General features: G+C 46.4%; 3 protein-coding genes across 4 annotated transcripts in view; all 3 read right to left on the reverse strand.

Moving 5' to 3' along the window:
* The window catches only part of LOC114603344 (hemicentin-1-like), a 136,442-nt gene that overhangs the window by 54,014 nt on the left and 62,057 nt on the right, over nucleotides 1-20,371 (reverse strand). The window lies entirely within an intron of this gene.
* On the reverse strand, nucleotides 943-9,267 carry LOC114603345 (CEA cell adhesion molecule 1). Its single transcript, XM_077932229.1, has 4 exons — nucleotides 8,816-9,267; nucleotides 4,788-5,159; nucleotides 2,265-2,360; nucleotides 943-1,136 (listed from the first exon to the last, which is right to left on the reverse strand). The coding sequence occupies exons 1-4, from the start codon at nucleotides 8,892-8,894 to the stop codon at nucleotides 958-960; spliced, it is 726 nt and encodes a 241-aa protein (XP_077788355.1). The 5' UTR covers nucleotides 8,895-9,267; the 3' UTR covers nucleotides 943-957.
* Nucleotides 9,370-18,696, reverse strand: LOC114603348 (uncharacterized; the record flags this gene model as incomplete). The annotated part of the gene is made up of 5 exons (XM_077930921.1): nucleotides 9,370-11,850; nucleotides 12,189-12,220; nucleotides 13,572-13,692; nucleotides 15,734-16,105; nucleotides 18,147-18,696. Coding segments are annotated over 5 exons (1,110 nt in total), but the record flags the coding sequence as incomplete, so codon positions are not given.

Consider the following 20,371-nt stretch of genomic DNA (forward strand, 5'->3'; position numbering starts at 1 on the left):
ATTAAAATACAACATTAAAATTTCAGCCTCATTTCAGTAGAAACTCAAATAAAAAACTTTTTGGGGATGAAAACGTCAAATCTTCACCAAGGCCAACTATCCAGACTGGTCCTACGTGGGCCAGAAAAAGCCAAGGAAGTCCCCAAATAGGAGTTCCATCACAGAAGGAGAAAGGAAAAAGAAAAGAGGGGAAGGGAATCAAATCGATTCCAAGCCAAAGGCCAGGCGGAACAACTCTGTCTTACAGGCCCTGCAGAAAGAAATCAGATCCTGCAGGACCCTGGTCTCATGAGACAGAGCGTTCATGAGACAGACCCTGGCTCTGGTTGAGTGCTGTGTGGCAACAGAAATTGAACCAAAATGGATCCATTGAGAAATGAAGGTAGGTATCAACAGGCTTAGGCGAACTCTGGGGAGATGCAGGCTTGCAAAACATTTTTTAATGCCCCAGAGGAGGGCAGCCTCCCTTTTAGAAAGCCGATTTTGCGTGTCCCAACCCCACCCTCTTTGCTGAGTTGTCAACTGCTAATCCTTTTCCTGGGACGCGGGTGGCGCTGTGGGTAAAACCTCAGCGCCTAGGACTTGCCGATCGCATGGTCGGCGGTTCGAATCCCCGCGGCGGGGTGTGCTCCTCTCGTTTGGTCCCAGCGCCTGCCAACCTAGCAGTTCGAAAGCACCCCCGGGTGCAAGTAGATAAATAGGGACCGCTTACCAGCGGGAAGGTAAACGGCGTTCCGTGTGCTGCACTGGCTCGCCAGATGCAGCTTGTCACGCTGGCCACGTGACTCGGAAGGGTCTGCGGACAGCGCTGGCTCCCGGCCTCTTGAGTGAGATGAGCGCACAACCCTAGAGTCTGGCAAGACTGGCCCGTACGGGCAGGGGTACCTTTACCTTTACCTAATCCTTTTCCTGCCTTACTGATTGTATATTCCTTGGGGCAGGGCCCTTGCAATCCTTTCATGTTCTTAAATGGACTGAACATTGCATGCTGAAGATAACTTGAAATAGGATTTGACAGTGCAAACGACTTCCCTCACTATACTGAGATCTCACCTGTCCAGAAAAGGGAACATCGTCAGGTAAAGGAGGTGCAGATACAACTCGGGCAGAAGTCTTAAATCTCAGCCGACAGGCCCCTGAAGGAGGGAGAAAAGTAGGAATCAAACCTGAACATTCCCCCTACACAGACCTTTGCTTTTATGTTTTTTTCTTTAAATTAAAGGATGATATTGGGGTAAAGAATTGAGATGATAGAAGCAGAACTGATTTGGAGCAGGATCTGTCAGAAAATTAAAAGGGGAATAAATGAATGGAAGAGGGACTTAACTGAAGAATTTTTGGGGGGTGTTTGACATGGATGGCTTGCATGCTCTAGTTACCGTATTTTTCTGTGTATAATATGCCCCCATGTATAAGTCGCCCCCTATTTTTGGGGACTCCAAATTGAGAAAATGGGGGGTTGATTGTATCCGTGTATACGACATCCTACAATTTTGAACATAATTATTAAATAAAATAACCTAGTCTTATACATGGGAAAGTACAGTATCTCGTACTTGGGTTACTGCAATGTGCTCTACGTGGGGCTATCTTTGAAGGTGACTTGGAAACTACCAACTAATCCAGAATGTGGCAGCCAGACTGGTGACTGGGAGTGGCCACCGAGGCCATATTATACTGGTCCTTAAAGACCTACATTGGCTCCCAGTACGTTTCCGAGCACAATTCAAAGTGTTGGTGCTGACCTTTCAAGCCCCAAACGGCTTCAGCCCAGTATATCTGAAGGAACGTCTCCACCCCCATCATTCAGCCCGGACACTGAGATCCAGCGCCGAGGGCCTTCTGGCGGTTCCCTCACTATGAGAAGTGAGGTTACAGGGAACCAGGCAGAGAGCCTTCTTGGTCGTGGAACACCCTCCCTTCAGATGTCAAGGAAATAAACAACTATCTGACTTTTAGAAGAGATCTGAAGTTTTTAATGTTTGAAGTTTTATCCTGTTTTTAGTCCTCTGTTGGGAGCCGCCCAGAGTGGCTGGGGAAACTCAGTCAGATGGGCGGGATGATGATGATGATAATAATAATAATAATAATAATAATAATAATAATAATGTGGCATTTATGTCTAAGTTAGCACAAACACATTTTATGCACATTTGTTTCTGCAGACCCTCTGCCCCTGCCCTGTCCAGCAATACCCCTGGGCTCCAGTAGTTGGCGACAGGACCCAGGAATCTGAGGCTCCGCACTTCCAACATCTTACTCACAGAATAAGACACAAAGCAGTGCTCCAAACAACGTCAGTGCAACCAGAGACCCAACGACAATCCGAGAAACGACTCCTGCTTCCAGCAGAGCAGAATCTGGAACCAGAAAGAAGGTTTTGAGGAACGCAGCAATGGCAGCAATAAGGACCAACATTCATCTGGCTGACCGCCTCTTTTCAAACACATCAAGGCCTTTGAGGTGAATGGAGGAAAGCCAGACAACCCAGGCCATGCAATTTCCCACCCAGAGCAGGCGCTACCATGGATCTGTTCCTTAAGTGAAGGGTGGTAATAGGCAGTGGCTGAGTTTCCTTCCATCTGTGGACCCTTGTTAACGGAGAAATCTGAGGGCTCCCTTGGACAAAAAACCAAGGACACCAGCCAGGAATACCAGAGCAAAACAGCAGCCAGTAGGCTTGGTCTTTATTGAAGACTGTCGCGACAGGACTCCCACCTGCCACAAGGTGGAACAAGATGGAAGCCCTGAACAAAAGTTCCCCCAAACTTTTATTAGCTGCTAATCCCCACGTTACACCCCCCCAAACTACATCACTCATACATCACGGTTACATCATGAAAAGAGAGGTCTGGTGGCAGTAATCTGAACATCCTGGACCCTGCCCCATGGTTCTCCTTGCCCTCCACCAAACACCCATCAAGTGAAGCAAAAGAGATCTTTACATTTCCCTGTTTCCCAGCCAAGTTAATCACACCCTTTTGTCTTCATCTGGGTTTGTTATTTCTGGAATGGCTACCTGTCTGGCACTCAGGTATCAGGATGCCAGGGATTATCACTCAGGCAGAGGGGCTGCTGAGCAGCTGAGCTCACATGTCTATATGAATTTCTGAAGTTTTCCCAGTGAGCCAGTACATAGGAACATTTATCAGTGAATTGTTACATTTGGTATTGTGCAGCAGAGGCCCTTTGAACAGATAGGAAGAAACTGTGAGGAAGTGTTTTGCGGGGACAAATCACAAAAGTCACAAAAGCGATTGTGCTGATTTTGGTAGTGGGCTGCATGTGCATGATATCTGCTGGAGGGGCAACCCCCCAAAAAACCTATACATAAATTCCTGCAACACCCTGAGGACTAGTAATGAATAACCTGTTTGAGCAGAAACTCTTCCTTTCTTTTGGGTTTGCTGGTTCCACCATTTTTATTATTAATCAATTAATTAAATTTGTTAACCACCCTTTATCCATAGATCTCAGGACGGTTCACAACATAAAATAACAATATAAAAAACCCACAAATACATGATAGAAATAAGAACAACAAACTAATACATATGTCAGGAGTGCTCTGATGGTGTTTCCTGCTTGGCAGGGGGTTGGACTCGATGGCCCTTGTGGTCTATTCCAACGCTATGATTCTATGATTCTAATAATTTCCCCCCAACACATTTAAAAGGGCATCAGATGCAAATCAGCCAAAGGCCTGCAGGAAGACAGACGTTTTTGCCTGGTGCCTAAAGGTGTATAATGAAGGCAGCAACTGGACTATTTCGGTTGGGGTCTTGGCCTGGGCATGAATCAAGCAAAAACTGAGGCTTGTGGTTGCCACGTGAGAGGGGTTTAATAAAGGGGAAGAGACCTTACCCTCAATCAAAAGGCCCATTTTATAGGGTTACCACCACCCAGGGGAGCGTCCAGACCCACCGTGTTGTGCTAGGAATTATAGAATTGCAGCAGGAACTCTTCTTAAAAGTAGCTGCCTTCAATACCTGAACCTAAACCTTCTTCTTCTTCTAATTCTCCATGATTTGCTTGCAGTTAAACGAACCCAGCAGTTATGACAGGACTTCTCATTGGAGACAGTTGTGCTGGGGGCTAGTTCATTCAACCCTCAGCAGAAATGCTCAGAGACCTAGCCATAAGCTGCTTAGAGGACACATTTGGAGGGATGAAAGGGAAGAAACTTCTAAAGGCACCAACGGGACCCCCTAAAAGATGGGGGAAGGATCATGCCTGAGACCTCTAGGTTTGCACTCCCTGTTTCAAAACCCAGAGACCCTTCTGTTCTCAATGAATATTATTATTATTATTATTAATAAATTTTATTTATACCCCGCCCTCCCCAGCCAAGGCTGGGCTCAGGGTGGCTAACAACCAATACAGTGGTACCTCGGGTTAAGTACTTAGTTCGTTCTGGAGGTCCGTACTTAACCTGAAACTGTTCTTAACCTGAAGCACCACTTTAGCTAATGGGGCCTCCTGCTGCCGCTGTGCCGCCGGAGCACGATTTCTGTTCTCATCCTGAAGCGAAGTTCTTAACCTGAAGCACTATTTCTGGGTTAGCGAAGTCTGTAACCTGAAGCGTATGTAACCTGAAGCGTATGTAACCTGAGGTACCACTGTAATAAAAACAAGTTGAATGAATACAACTTAAAAACAAGATTAAAATACAACATTAAAACATTAAATGTATAGGTTCCAGAGTCATTTGGCCCTCAAAGCTCAGCGGAGGAGGCCGATTTGGGCGCATAAAAGGTCAGAATGACTGGAGAACAAGCTCATCATACCTGGGACGGTTATATTGATAGCCCCTATTCTGTGTTCTAGAGGTCCTTCTGGTTCCAGTGTATAGGTTCCAGAGTCGCTTGGTGTTAAATCTGTGATACGAAGGGAACAGTCTCTTCTCCCAGTCTCCCTGTCAGTGAAGGCAGATCCGTTTTTCTGTGAAATCACTGGATCTAGGAAATAGGTGAAGATTCGATTTCCGTCAGCACTTGACCCTCGGTACCATTTGCAGCTACGAAGTGTGGTCACATCAATATCTCCTGGTGTTAATGTGACACTCTGTCCTTCTTGCAGTATTTCTGGTTCAACTTTGATAGGTATTCCAGTCTTGGCCTGGGCTTGAGTCCGGAGGAAGCAGAAACTCAGGATGGAGGCTGCAGCATGAAGCGGGGGAAAGAAGAGCAAAAACACGTCCTCATATTATAATTTCTTTTCCTTTTGTACAATTTATTTATTTGGTTTTTCAGATTAAAATTTTACGGTCACACATCTGACATGCAGCATAAAAACAAGATTCCAAAGGATCTCCTGGAGTTTTCTCCTCCCCTTTGTGGGTCCTATTGTTAATCATTTCCTCCTGTATCTTGTATGATAATCCAAATCTTTCTTTTTTTGTTAGATCGTTTATTAATTTTCCAATAAAAGACATCCAATTAACATATCAAATCATAATCCAAATCTTCTATCCCTCCATTGTGTCCAAGATTCACCAGTAAACTACAAGTGATATTCCAATCCTACTAATGATTTTAACTGTTTACGATGATCTTTAAGACAAGTAATAAATTTTCCCCATTCCTTATTAAAATTTGGGTCTTCCTGATTTCTGATTCTTCCGGTCATTTTAGCCATTTCGGCACAATCCTTCAACTTGATCTGCCATTCTTCTCTGGCAGGGACTTTCATTTTCTTTCCATCTCTTTCCATTATAATTTCTTAGTTTATATGTCACTAATATGCTAATATGTCACTATATGCTAAAATAGGCTTCTAAGTGGATTATAGATTATAAAAACAAATTGCACAAATATTGAAATGTAAACATTCACAATTCAAGTACACAATAAAACAATTCCCTATGTGCATGTGTGTGTGTGGCTGTTGTTGTTATATTTATTATATTTATTTATAACCCAGATTTTCCCCAGACTGTTAAGTTGTGGGTGAACATATCAGACGACACAGCGATTCTTCAAACAGCTCTTGTTTATTCACAGGCCAGAACAGAACTGAACTGAAGGGTTCAGTCAGCCTGCTTATATAGAGCTCCAGTACAACGTAACTGTAACAATTTTCTAAAACTATCCAATCACCGAACGTCACTTTCGATCCCTTATTTGCATAACTATCTAAAGTATCCCCCTGTTGGCCCAGGGTGAGAACTTCAGTACATAACACAGATGACAACTCAAAAGCTACAAACATGGGGGGGGGGGGAATCATTAAAAGATAATTAAATACACACACAAACACACATGTGAGGGGTTCAGGGACAGAGGCACAGGTGAGGGAGGAGACGGAGAGCAAGGGGGAAGAATCCCAGGACAGCGAGGAAGAGGATGACAATGACTTGAGGGATTCCATGAGTCTTTCAAGTGAATCGGAGGATTCCCAGAAGGGGGCGCCTGTGGTCAGGCCAAGGGGAGTCACAGGGGGGACTCGTCAGGAGCAGGGGACCAGCAGGGGAACCCAAAGTGGGAGCTGGGAGTCGGGACCGGCTTCTCCGCCAGAGCGCAGTGAAGGGGGTGGAGATTCCAGTGTGACAGGGGAAGCAGGTCCGAAAGCAGAGAGGGAGGGAAGATCGGAGCAAGACATCCTCCCGGAAAGGGAGGGGAGTAGTGCAGGGAGTAGTGTAACTGTCAAGAGGAAGGTTAGAGGTTGCGAACGCGCGCCAAGTTCAAATGTGGAGGCGCGCGGAAGAACAGGGAGCCCGGAGGAGGAGCCAGGTCCCAAAGCACGCAGGAGGGGGGAAGAGCTGTCTGGGGATTCCGCGTCAGGGGAATCCAGGAGGGGCGAAACCCCAGGGGGCAGGAAGACCCTGCGGAAAAGGAAAGAAAGGAAGAGGTGGAGCAGCACAAGCCTCTTAAACTGGTGCAGAGGAGGGACTGACTCAGAGGGGACTTCAGCGGTCTAAGCGTAACAGACGTGGGGCTGCGCGCCTCGGCTGTGGAGCGTACAATACACTGCAATAAACATTTTTGTATATAAACTGGACTTGGCGTTGGTCTCTTGTGAGCTGGGACCTGAGGCAGCCCTGACAACACATTTATGATTTATTAAAAATAGAGATAATAACAGTAAAAACATCACAGCACCAGCCCTTTCCTTAAGAATAGTCAGTTCCTAAAAGCATGTTGGAATAAGAAGGGAAGGACAAGGAAGAAACCGGTCTAACGTCTCTAGGAAAGGAGCTCCAAAGTTTGGGAGCAGTCACTGAGAAGGCCCTGTCCTACATCCCAACCAAGATTGGCTGTGAGGGGGACAGGAATGAGAAAAGGGCCTCCTCTAAAGGTTATGTTATGGTTTTTCAAAGTTATATGTAAACAACCCTGTGCTCTTCAGATGAAGAATGGTATATAATTTTTTATTATTATTAAAGTGATTGTGTGTATGAGTGTGTGTGTGTCCTGCTCACTGCTGGACTGCAGCCCCCAAGAACTTCCCAGAGTAGCTTAAGCAGTCAATCCCTCTTCACAGGCATCTCTGGGAACTGTAGTTTTGAGAGCGGAAATAGTAGTCACCTGACCACTCTCGGCACCCTTAACAAACCACACCTCCCAGAATCCTTTGGGGGAAGCCATGATGGTTTAAAGTGGTATCACAGTGCCTTAAATGTATGTTGTGAACGTAGCCTATCACCCTTAAAAAGGTAAAAGGTAAAGGTACCCCTGCCCGTATGGGCCAGTCTTGCCAGACTCTAGGGTTGTGCGCCCATCTCACTTAAGAGGCCGGGGGCCAGCGCTGTCCGGAGACACTTCCGGGTCACGTGGCCAGCGTGACAAAGCTGCATCTGGCGAGCCAGAGCCGCACACGGAAACGCCGTTTACCTTCCCGCTAGAAAGCGGTCCCTATTTATCTACTTGCACCCGGGGGTGCTTTTGAACTGCTAGGTTGGCAGGCGCTGGGACCAAGCAACGGGAGCGCACCCCGCCGCGGGGATTCGAACCGCCGACCTTTCGATCGGCAAGCCCTAGGCGCTGAGGCTTTTACCCACAGCGCCACCCGCGTCACCTATCGCCCTTAGAGAGATCAAAATCTCTTTCCGTGCTATCAGATAGCAAATAATAATAATAATAATAATAATAATAATAATAATAATAATAATAATAATAATAATAATAATTTTTTATTTGTACCCCGCCAATCTGGCTGGGTTTCCCCAGCCACTCTGGGCGGCTTCCAACAAGGATTAAAAATACATCAAAATGTCACACATTAAAAACTTCCCTGAACAGGGCTGCCTTCAGATGTCTTCTAAATGTCAGGTAGTTGTTTATCTCTTTGACATCTGGTGGGAGACGTTCCACAGGGCGGGTGCCACTACCGAGAAGGCCCTCTGCCTGGTTCCCTGTAGCTTAGCTTCTCGCAGTGAGGGAACCGCCAGAAGGCCCTCGGCGCTGGACCTCAGTGTCCGGGCAGAATGATGGGGGAGGAGACGCTCCTTCAGATATACTGGACCGAGGCTGTTTAGGGCTTTAAAGGTCAGCACCAACACTTTGAATTGTGCTCGGAAACTTACTGGGAGCCAATGTAGGTCTTTCAAGACTGGTGTTATGTGGTCTTGGCGGCCACTCCCAGTCAACAGTCTAGCTGCCGCATTCTGGATTAGTTGTAGTTTCCGGGTCATCTTCAAAGATAGCCCCACGTAGAGCGTATTGCAGTAAAATGTTGGGAAATAGGTGGCTGGAGCTGTACAGTCAGCCACCAAAGACTAGCCACCCTCTGGCAAAGGACAAATCGAAATGCAGCACCTATTTCCCCTCCCTCTTTGTGTCTCCTTCCTTCTATTTAGGGTCCCTATCCGTCTCACCTTTGAAGAGTGTGGCCTGCCATGAGCCCTTCTTCCCCAGCGAAGCCCTAGCACACCACAGCGGCTTTTCCTGCCTCATTTCAGACTTTGATCCAGAGGATACTCCCCTCAGCTGACTCCTGGATTCGTCCTCTTTCTGGGGCTCCTGTGTTTCCTGCTTCTGTGCCGGGCAAGAGCCCCCAACGGGCACAGAGTAGGGTGGGGGACTTGGCACCAGAAGCCCACACCTCACATCTCTCTCTGTGCCGAAGCCAGCCGGCCAGGGGACAGGCTGTGGGGTAGAGACCAGAGCTGAGGCCCGGCTTCTGGCTGCAGCAGAAAGGGGAAGGAAGGAAGGAGGCGGCACTACGCAGAAGGGACGAAGAAGAGGCAAACTTCCTTCCCTTGGCCCCACTTGGAGATCAAAAGCTGGAGGGAGGGATTTGTTCTCAGTTCCTTCTTTGCACTAAAGCTTGTAACAAGAGCTCAAGGAGAAGGAGAAGAAGAGTTTGGATTTGATATCCTGCTTTATCACTACCCTAAGGAGTCTCAAAGTGGCTAATATTCCCCTTTCCCTTCCTCCCTCACAACAAACACTCTGTGAGGTGAGTGGGGCTGAGAGACTTCAGAGAAGTGTGACTAGCCCAAGGTCACCCAGCAGCTGCAAGCGGAGGAGTGGAGACGCGAACCCGGTTCACCAGATTACGAGTCTACCGCTCTTAACCACTGCACCACACTGGCTCTCCCCATCAAGGAGATGACTGGGACCACAATCCTAACTCCACTTAACATGGGAATATGCCCCACTGAATTCAGTAGGACTTACTTCTGAGTAGGCATGGTTAGGATAGCAGACTTATATGGCCTGCACCCTCAAATAAGGTTTTGGCCACCCCATATCATCTACTGCTATGAGCAGGTGACTGTCTCCTTGAGATCTCATTATCTCCGATCAAGACTGTTGTCTTTGAGCAATGCTCTCTTCATACACAATGAGCCTAGGTCAGGAGCTGGCATTTTTTTTTAGCTGCGGGCTGGTCCACTGTCCCTCAGACCTTGTGGTGGGCCAGAGAAGCGGCACTGGGGGGCGGAGCTGGAAGAAGAGGCGAGGGGGGCAAAAACCACTTGAACCACTTGGTCCCACTGCTAAAACTTTTTATTACACCAGGTGACTGTGTGCCTATGTGGGAGAATTCTACATTCTTCTCTTCAGACAAGGAAACCAATTTTTTTCAACACACTTCCCCAGAACAATCCAGGCAAAGGAGGTAAGTCATAGGAGATGTTTGCACTGAGGAGACCAGCAGGGGAGAATTATCCCTGATCATTTCTTCTTGATTTCTGAGCATATTATGTTGCTTTCCAAAGGCCAGACGGCCGCTGGCTCTGGCTGTGGAGGGTGGTTGGCCTTGAAGGCTAGTGTTGAATATTGTATGTCTTCACCCTGCAAGATATCATAAGAAGGAGTCAGTGGGACCAAGGGGAAGTTCAAAGGCATTGTGGTATTGGGGGCTGTAATGGGGCAGCACTTTTGAGTGTTTATTGCAAGGCCGTTCCCTGGATTTCTAGCTTTTGTTGAATTTTTCAAAAGCAAACACGATGACACAACAGAGCTCACAACTTTCTACTTGCAGGGTTATAAGGGAAAGCATGCAATCAATAATCAACCTGTTATCCAGGAAACATCAAACTTGATCCCACCTTACAGTAATCCAGCCAGCGAGTGTAAAGGTGTCAGGATAACAGCCAAGCTCTAGATTCTTCCTTTTAAATATATGTTTAAATTTCACTTAAAAAACACAACAAACACATAAACTCAACAAATTCATAGGTACATAGTATTATTGAATACATATATACTTCACACAACATCAATATTATGAATACCAGCATTGGTATTTGATTTAACATTTTTTCCGGTACTTCTTTTGCAGATTGTATCAATGGTTCAGCACACAAAAAATGCAAAGGTGAAAGGGGGGGCCTCTGCTTCCTCAAAAATGATTTCAGTAATTTATTTATTTTTGTTCGTTTATATATAAAACTGTGCATGGGTCTTCAGAAACAGCTTTGATATATTCTAAGAAAGGAACACCCGTATTTAATTTATCCAACAAGGAGTATGAATAATTACTTTCTATCCTATCAAAAGCTTTTTCAGCATCTAAGAAAACCAAAGCTATTTCTATTTCATTTATTAAATACAAGAATTTTCTTGCATTAACTGATAGTAAACAACCTATAGTGACATCCATGGGTCTGGATATCTATACATTAAAATAACTTTAACCTTTTTGTGTACATTGGAGCAAGAATTCTGAAATCTTGGTTTAATGATGATATTGGTCTATAAGATTAGGGTAATGTCGGATATTTGTCTTTCCTATGAATTAAGGTTATTTTTTCATCTTTCCAAGATTCTTATATTACATTAGTTAGCTTACAATAGTTAAACAGCTTAATTCAACAGTACTGCTATCTGAAAATGTTTTTATAAAATTAGGCAGGTAAACCATCAAAGCCAGGTGAATTGTTGGTTTTCAGAGCTCTTGTAACATTTTGTATTTCTTGGGGATTATTCTCTATATTGAGCATTTGTCTGTCCTCAGTAAACGCTACAAGTTTTATTCCAAATAACATGGGTGTCTTTATCCTGGGGTTGCATCAACTGTTATAGATTGGAAAATTGCTTTCCAAAGGTGGCCCACACTTTGAAGTTTGTTTATAAGTGACTTCAAAGGAACCTGCTTGCAAATGAAATTCATAGTCATTGTTATCATGTGATTGACATGTTGGTGACCTAGCCTACTTGGCAAACTTGGCCCAGGGGGGTTCATGGAGATAAAGATCTGGACTGCTGGGCTGAAGAGGTTCTCCACTCCTACTCTTACTTCCTTTGCAGGAAGAAAGACATTCTCTGCTGCAACTCAACCCCTCTCCCGCTTCTAGACTTTGAATCAGAATGCTGAAGTCTGCATATATTAGGTACTGCCATTGTTCTATCCTTACCAGTGTGGGTTTCTATTCTGTTCCTACCGATACACTGAAGCACTGGTCTGAAATTACAAAGAGAGAAAGTCACGGACCTGGAACGTACAACAGACAGAACCCAAGCCCAGCAGAACCAACCAGGACACACTGAGAGGGGCGGATGTCAGGTGACTGGTAGAGGGGTGATCCAGACTACATGTCAAAGTTGGCCCACAGGACTCATGGAAATAAGGATCTGGCTCGCTGGGTTGAAAAAGTTCCTAATCCATGTCCTACTTCCTTCTGAGGAAGGAAGACCTTCCCTTTGCTCTGCTTTGGCTCAACCCCCCTCCCCTCCCCTTCCTACTGCTTTCTAGAGATTGGAGTCTGAATACATTAGGAATCATATGTGTATCATTCTTACCACGGTGGGTTTCGTGTAAGCGACGCCTGGCTCTGAAATGACAGAAACAGGACAGAAAGAGCATTAGGGAACAGAGAGAGATCCAGGAGAATAAGCCCACCAGAGCCAAGCAGGAGGCACTCAAAACCCACAACCCTCTGCTCCTTTTGAACCCTCTGCTCAAAAGGCCGAAACCACGGAAGGAACAACTCCTACTAGATTAGTGGAAGCAGGCAAGGCGAGTGGCCTGAGATGGGTTAGGGGTGCAAAGAAAATGCCTTGCTAGGATATCCTCTAGATATTGGGAACTCCCCAAAGGGGGAAAAAAAACAACCTTTAAGGAAAGTTTCCTCAATCAGGTGTCCTCCAGACATTTATTGAGTCTGACAGCATCTGGAAGGTCACAATTTAGCTACCCCTCATGAGCCTAGGGCTTGCCGATCGGAAGGTCGGCGGTTCAAATCCCCATGATGGGGTGAGCTCCCGTTGCACGGTCCCTGCTCCTGCCAACCTAGCAGTTCGAAAGCACGTCATGTGCAAGTAGATAAATAGGTACCACTCCGGCAGGAAGGTAAGCGGCGTTTCTGTGCACTGCTCTGGTTTCGCCAGAAGTGGCTTAGTCATGCTGGCCACATGACCCAGAAAAACTGTCTGTGGACAAACATCGGCTCCCTCGGCCAGTAAAGTGAGATGAGCACCGCAACCCCAGAGTCATTCACGACTGGACTTAACTGCCAGGGGTCCTTTACCTTTACCTTTTAGAATTGAAAAGTCAACCCAATGTGTACAGTTTCTAACCAATTTTGGAGGGGTGCTTGATGTGGTCATCTACTCATTGCAAATGTTTGTGTATCAGAATCATCAGGTTTAACAGAGAATAGGCCTACGGTGCCTTTGCTGGATTATCAAGGAAAGGCAAACTCAGCTGCTGCAAGTGAGAGCCAGTGTGGTGTAGTGGTTAAGAGCAGTAGACTCGTAATCTGGGGAACCGGGCAGGACACCAGTGAAGAAGGAAAAGAAGAGATTGGATTTGATATCCCGCTTTATCACTACCCTAAGGAGTCTCAAAGTGGCTAACATTCTCCTTTCCCTTCCTCCCCCACAACAAACACTCTGTGAGGTGAGTGAGGCTGAGAGACCTCAGAGAAGTGTGACTGGCCCAAGGTCACCCAGCAGCTGCATGTGGAGGAGCGGAGACGCGAACCCGGTTCACCAGATTACGAGACTACCGCTCTTAACCACTACACCACATTGGCTCACCACAGTGAGACAGCCTCAAACCCTGAGCTTGAGCAGAGAGACCACTCAAAGCAGTTAAGCAGAGCAGGAACTTCCTGGAGAACGAGGGGGAGATGGCAAATTCAGGGGGACCCTGATTCAAGGGGACCAGGATGGCAGACTTACGCTGAGTGAAACCTGGGGTACAGGAACAACCCCAGACCTCCCATGGCCACGATTCCAATCATACAACCTAGGATGATTCCAAAAATTGACGCTTGGGGATGGGAGTCAGCCTCCTCTACATCTGCAAGACGGGAGAGAAAAGTGCTGTGAGCTTTGGAAAGTATGTGTCCATGATTTTCCTTCCCCAGTTGATCACATGAGTATGGGGCAATTTCCCCCCCCCTCTTTTTTAAATTGCTTTATTGAGATTAAAAAGATGTAACAAACACACAAGTTTAATAATAATAATAATAATAATAATAATAATAATAATAATAATAATAAAAATAAAGATAATCGTGCTATTTGTTACATCATATCGCTCTACATTCCACTTAAGTATTTAACAATGTCTTGCCACCCCATCGTGTATTTACCGCTTAATCTCTCTAGCACACTATTAACATTCATTTTCTTTTCTTTTCTTTGCTTTTGTCAATTATCAATATTGTATTCTCTTGTTAGTCAACATACCACAGAATTCATTCGAGTCCTCCCACTGGCATTATGTTATTACAGTAATTTATAAGGTGTTTTTTTTTGTACATATCCCATCTCTTAATAAAAGTTTGCCCTGTAGAACCTCTCAGTTTTACTGTCATTTTTGCCAATTTGGCGTACTCCAACAACTTACTTTGCCATTCCAGTTTTCTTGGAATTTTCTCTCCTTTCTAGTTTGATGCAATTAATATTCTTGCAGCTACAATTTCATACAAGAATAATTCTCTCGCATTTTAAGGTATATCTGGGCCAAGTATCCCTAAGAGAAACACCTCCGGTTTTTAAAATAAAGGATAGGATACCTTAATCATTTTTTTAAGCTCATTATAGATTACATTCCAAAATTCCTTTATTTTCTTGCATGTCCTCCACATGTGTAACATTGAGTATAGGGCAATTTTCAGTGAAACCTGCTCTTCTGGACATCAACCTAATGTTGCCAGTTATTTGATTCAGAACAGCCTTGATGAATAGCTAAAGGTTCCCCCCCCCCCCCGGCATGGAGATACAGTGGTACCTCTGATTGAGAATGGGATCTGTTCTGGAGGCCCATTCAAAACGTGAAAAGCCTGCAACCTGAAGCGCCGTATCTGCGCGGCGCGATTTGGCACTTGTGCGCATGTGCGAAGCGCGATTTAGCCCTACTGCGCATGCACGAGGGATGAAACCCGGATGTAACCCTTTCCAGTACTTCCGGGTCGCCGTGGGACGCAAGCTGAAAAAATGTAACTTGAAGCAAATGTAACATGAGGTATGACTGTATGTCGTAAAAAGAGTATTACCAGAATCTTTCAGCCTGCTCTGACTACTGTTAAAGGCAGTAGGGAAAAGGGAAAAAGGTGAAAACTTTGCCCCAAGCTTGTCTGTGGCCTTGCTGCAGTGAAGCACCTCAAACTTTCTCTTCACATCCCTCCACGAATGCAGCTGGAGGGTGACCTGCATGGACAAATGCACCCGTGTGCATTGCATATTCAGGCTTCCCTGCACACGAGAGAATTCCATGCCGTTCTGATTAATCTACAGTATTTCTATCCCGTTCCTCATTGGATTTTTCCAACCCCAGAGCAGGGAGCAAAGCGATAAAAATAAAATGGGTAAAACAACAATATAGCAGAAATTACAAAATCGTATTAACAGGACCAGTAACCGACTAAGCAACTCTACCCGCAGGTTGACAAGCAAGATCGCAACGGCATTAATTAACGTTCCCAGTTTATGGAATATGAGCCTCAAGGTCAGCAGGGCTGCCAGGTAGTGACATGCAGATGGATTTGTTGGGCTCCCTCATCACTCTTCTCCATGCATATTCCTGCATTGCAACGAGTTGCGTTAGATGTCCCTTGGGGTCCCTTCCAACTCTGCAATTCTATGATTTGTTTAAAAAAAAAATTTTGATTACAGATTTCCGTGAATTACAAAAGAACGTGCGATGTCTCTCTTTCTGTGTGTGTTTCAGATTATAAAGTCAATTCTGTGATTACCATTTCCGTTACCACTATTTACCCACTCTGGGCCCTTAGTTCCCAGGGCAGGCTAGAACATTAAAACACACAATATTAGAAACAGTTTAAAATAACTTACAGTAATAGAAGTAAGGCGGATCCTAAAAGTAGACACCATACCTAAGACATTTATGACTATAAGTCCTATCACCGTTCCCGAAGATACTTTAGCAGCCAATGTATAGAGTCCAGAGTCATTTAGCCATAAATCCCTGATGCTAAGGGAGCTGTCTAGGCCCCCAGTCTCCCGCTCAGTGAAGGAAGGTCCATTATTCTGTATTCTAGTTGGTACTAGTATATAAGTAAAGATTCGACTACTCTCCTCAATTTCCCCTCGGTACCAGATGAAGGTGTTAAGGTTCTCCACATCAAGGTCTACAGGTGTGAAGGTGACACTGCCTCCTTCTTCTGGGTGTTCTGTGTCCATCTTGATGACTGTCTCCTTCTCGCCCTTGGTTTGAGTCAAGAGGAAGGAGGAACTCAGGATGGAGGCTGTAAAGGGGAGAGAGCGAAGAGGAGACGTCACTTCAAACAAAAGTCCTAGTTTCAGCACAGTTCTGTTCTCTTTCAGAGATCCACGGATGGCCCCAAAGTCTCTTTCACTGCATCAAAGAGACCTCAACAACTGCAATACACATAGAGACGGAATTGTTGAGGAGTCAAAGAAAAACATTGTCGAAAACGTATAAATTATTACTAGAGTGGCACAGAAAGGATGAGGGGGCAAAAAGTGTTATGATTAAGTGGGCCCAAGATTTGGGACATAACATTGGTTTTTGAAAAATGGGGAAAAATGTGGACAAAAACAATTAAATTCACAGCGTGTATGTCACTCAAAGAAAATGTAACAAAGGTGATGTACCGTTGGTATATAACACCAGCCAAACTCGCTAAAATGTATAGAAATCAGGATAAAAAATGTTGGAAATGCAAGGAGAAGGAGGGGAATTTCTATCATATGTGGTGGACGTGTACCATGGTGAAAGCCTATTGGGATATAATTTATAATGAATTAAAAAAGATTTTGAAATATAACTTTAATAAAAAATAAAGAGATGTTCTTGTTAGGTTTAATTGGAGATGAAATCCCCCCAAAAGATGTAAACCTGTTTAAGTATGCCACAATGGCCGTAAGGATACTTTTGGCTCAGAAATGGAACTCACAGGAGAGCCCAACAGTGAAAGAATGGAGGAGTAAGATGGTGGAATACGCGGAGTTAGCAAAGCTGATGGGGAAGATCAGGAATCAGCGTGACGAACCGTTTCAAAGGGACTGGAGCAAATTTATAGTATATTTGAAAGAACAATGTAAACATTTGAAAACGTTTGTAGCTTTGAGTTGAAATGTTTTGTAAAGAGAATATGAGGAACTGATTTACATTTAAAGAGGTGAACTAAAAAACAAGAGAGAAGGTAAAAAAGTTGTTATGGAAACGCTAAGAATAAAGTAAATATGTATGGAAGTCAGAAAAAGGGGCGGGAGGAAGTCGATGCTCGAATAGAGCGAGGTTTGAGTTTTTGGAAGTATGTATGGAAATTGTGATTATGATAAAACTGAAAATGCAAAAAAAAATTAATTTAAAAAATACAACACGCCACACAACTGCAATACACACATTCTTGAATGTACAAGTAAGAGTGGAAGAAACAAAAAAATGTCCTAAGTTTTCGTATGCAGGGTCTTCACCCCTTTGCCCACTCCTCCCACATTCTGAAGTTGGGTAGCCAAGGAATTGGTACCCCACCTCACCACCCACTGCGAAAACACAGGGCTGTGTGAGTGTCAGCCACAGCTGATGAAACAGTGATGCCATCTCAGCTGAAGGAAGGAAGATGGTGCCTTTGCTGCACGCTGCAATGTTCTTTGCCTCGACTGGCAGATGCAAACCCCCACACCCGAAACAATTAGGCAAAATAAGGAGCCCCAGGCAAAGGCTCTCAGCCTGCGCAGAATTCAGCCTCTCTGAGTGGAGAATTTCAACTGTCGGGAGTATTCAGTTCTCTATGCTATGGTAACCCTGCATAACATTCTTCTGATACAAAACTGAGTGACAGCAGAAATGAAGTCCAAAGGGAGATAGCAGCGTGCTCAAGGGAAACCCTGATCCAAAAGTTGCCAATAGCCATGGGTGCCAACTCCCTTGGGTCTTGGGTGCCCGAGCACCCTCAAAATTCCCCATGAAGGGGCAGGGCACCCACAAATTTCGGTGCCAGGGCCATGTACTCTTCATGGCATCTGCGGCCCCGGGCACCCGTGGGCACCAAGTTGGCACTTCTGCCAGTAGCCATGGGGTGGCGGAGAGTCAAGTACTTACTTCTCCTCCCCACCTCCACCAAACCATGTCTGCAAGCTGCTGGAAGGGGCGATTTTGATCAGAGGAACAACGCGAGCGCGCATAAAGTGAAATAAGTCTGTATGCTTCTGCAGCCCCCCTGACCCCTCTGCCCCCCGCTCTTCGTTTTAAAAAGTGCTGGGAGCTTCGCAGCACGAGATCATAACCGTATCCATCAGTTTGGTCCCGATCCTGCTCACCTGCGAGGAGCGCTGCGCGCCAGCAGTTCCTCCATCCCGGGGGTCTCCAAGGCTGGGCCGGACGCACGTCCAACCTGCCTATGGCGGGGCTTCGCTTCGTGGTGGGGGTCTCTTCGTTTGCCCGCTTGCGGGCAGCCCAGAGCTGATCCTTCCCGGCCCTGCCTTCCTCGGGGGCCGGGCTTCCATCCACCGCGAGCCGACTCAGCCGGCTGGCTCCTTCCCCGCGTCCTTGGCAAGGTCGGGGGACCGCTGCGTTGTCGCCAATGCGCGGACGTCGGGGGGCAAGGGCTAAGAGGGCTCTGCCCAGAACCAGACGGAGGAGCGCGAAGCCGCGATGGTCAACGCCGCGCTTCCGAAGCTCAGCCGCGTTTGGCCTGGAACCGAGGAGTCCAGGAGCGTCATAAATGCGCAATAAACAGAACGCCTGGGCGGCCCCGACGGTAAAAGAGCGATGGAGACTATGTTGACGAAAGGGGCGGCACGGATGCGGACGACGTCGATGAAGGCGAAGACAGCCAGAAGGAGGGCTGCCTGCCAGGGGCTCTTCATAGAATCATAGTGTTGGAAGGGACCCAAGGGTCATCTAGTCCAACCCCCCCCCCGCAACACACCTACGCAGGGTCCAGGTGAGCCACAGATGCCCTGCCTGCCTTTCCATCTTGGGGGCTTTGCTTGACAGGACAGCAGTGGTGTCAGCCGGATGCCTGGGTTCGTAGCTGTCAACTTTTCCCTTTTCTTGCGAGAAATCCTATTCGAAATAAAGAAATTCCCCTTTAAAAAAGGGAAACGTTGACAGCTATGCCTGGGTTCCTTTGCTCTTCCTGTTACCCCCCAAGGAGTGCTCCAGGGGGTGGTTTGCAAGTCCAGGAGTGGAACAGGGTCTTGGGAGGGAAGGGGCACCCCGTCCTCAGTGTGACTCAGGCAGAGCTGGGCTTCCTCCTCCCGTGACTCCCAGCCCTCTTGTTGGGTGCCAGGTCATGTGCTGGTGGAGTTGAGAAGGGAGCAAAAGCTTTCGGTGGGCATCTGGCAGAAGAAAAAGGGGAAGGAAGGAGCCCGTGGCTTCTTCAGCATCAGCTAATGACGAGGCCAGAGACGCGGGTGGCGCTGTGGGTTAAACCACAGAGCCTAGGACTTGCCGATCAGAAGGTCGGCGGTTCGAATCCCCGCGACGGGGTGAGCTCCCGTTGCTCGGTCCCTGCTCCTGCCAACCTAGCAGTTTGAAAGCACGTCAAAGTGCAAGTAGATAAATAGGTACCGCTCCGGCGGGAAGGTAAATGGCATTTCCGTGCGCTGCTCTGGTTCACCAGAAGTGGCTTAGTCCTGCTGGCCACATGACCCAGAAGCTGTACACCGGCTCCCTCGGCCAGTAAAGCGAGATGAGCGCCGCAACCCCAGAGTTGGCCATGACTGGACCTAATGGTCAGGGGTCCCTTTACCTTTTAATGATGAGGCCACAAGACAGACACAGATGCCCAGCCCAAAGCCTGAGCCAATGAGAGGCTGCCAGGTCTTAACTGCCTCCAGATGTTTCATTGTACATAAAACAATATTGCACAGTTGCAAAAAGGGCTCAGAAAAGGACTGCCCAATTTATCAAGGGGATGGAGGAAAGGTTACCACATTTCAGAATATTGCCAAAGAACGATGTCAATCAACATTTGATGATCTCCTTCTACGGTCCACAATAGAAAGTGTCCTTTCATACTGCATCACGGTGTGGTACGCTGGTTTGACATCAACTGATAGAACGTGCCTGCAGAGGGTGGTGAATATGGCACAAGATATTATGGCCTGTCCCGTGAATCCGCTGGATGATCATGGAAGAAGGTTGCCTCAGGAGAGTGAGGAAAATTCTCAGGGATGATTCACACCCTGGCCGGCACTTTCTTGATCTCCTGCCCTCGGGCAGAAGATATAGAAGCATGAGGGGTGATATGATAGCCATGTTCAAATATATAAAAGGATGTCATATAGAGGCGGGAGAAAGGTTGTTTTCTGCTGCTCCAGAGAAGCAGACACGGAGCAATGGATCCAAACTACAAGAAAGAAGATTCCACCTAAACATTAGGAAGAACTTCCTGACAGTAAGAGCTGTTCGACAGTGGAATTTGCTGCCAAGGAGTGTGGTGGAGTCTCCTTCTTTGGAGGTCTTTAAGCAGAGGCTTGACAACCATATGTCAGGAGTGCTCTGATGGTGTTTCCTGCTTGGCAGGGGGTTGGACTCG

This window comes from Podarcis muralis, chromosome 7, assembly GCF_964188315.1.
Source record: "Podarcis muralis chromosome 7, rPodMur119.hap1.1, whole genome shotgun sequence".
In the NCBI taxonomy this organism is placed as follows: domain Eukaryota; kingdom Metazoa; phylum Chordata; class Lepidosauria; order Squamata; family Lacertidae; genus Podarcis; species Podarcis muralis.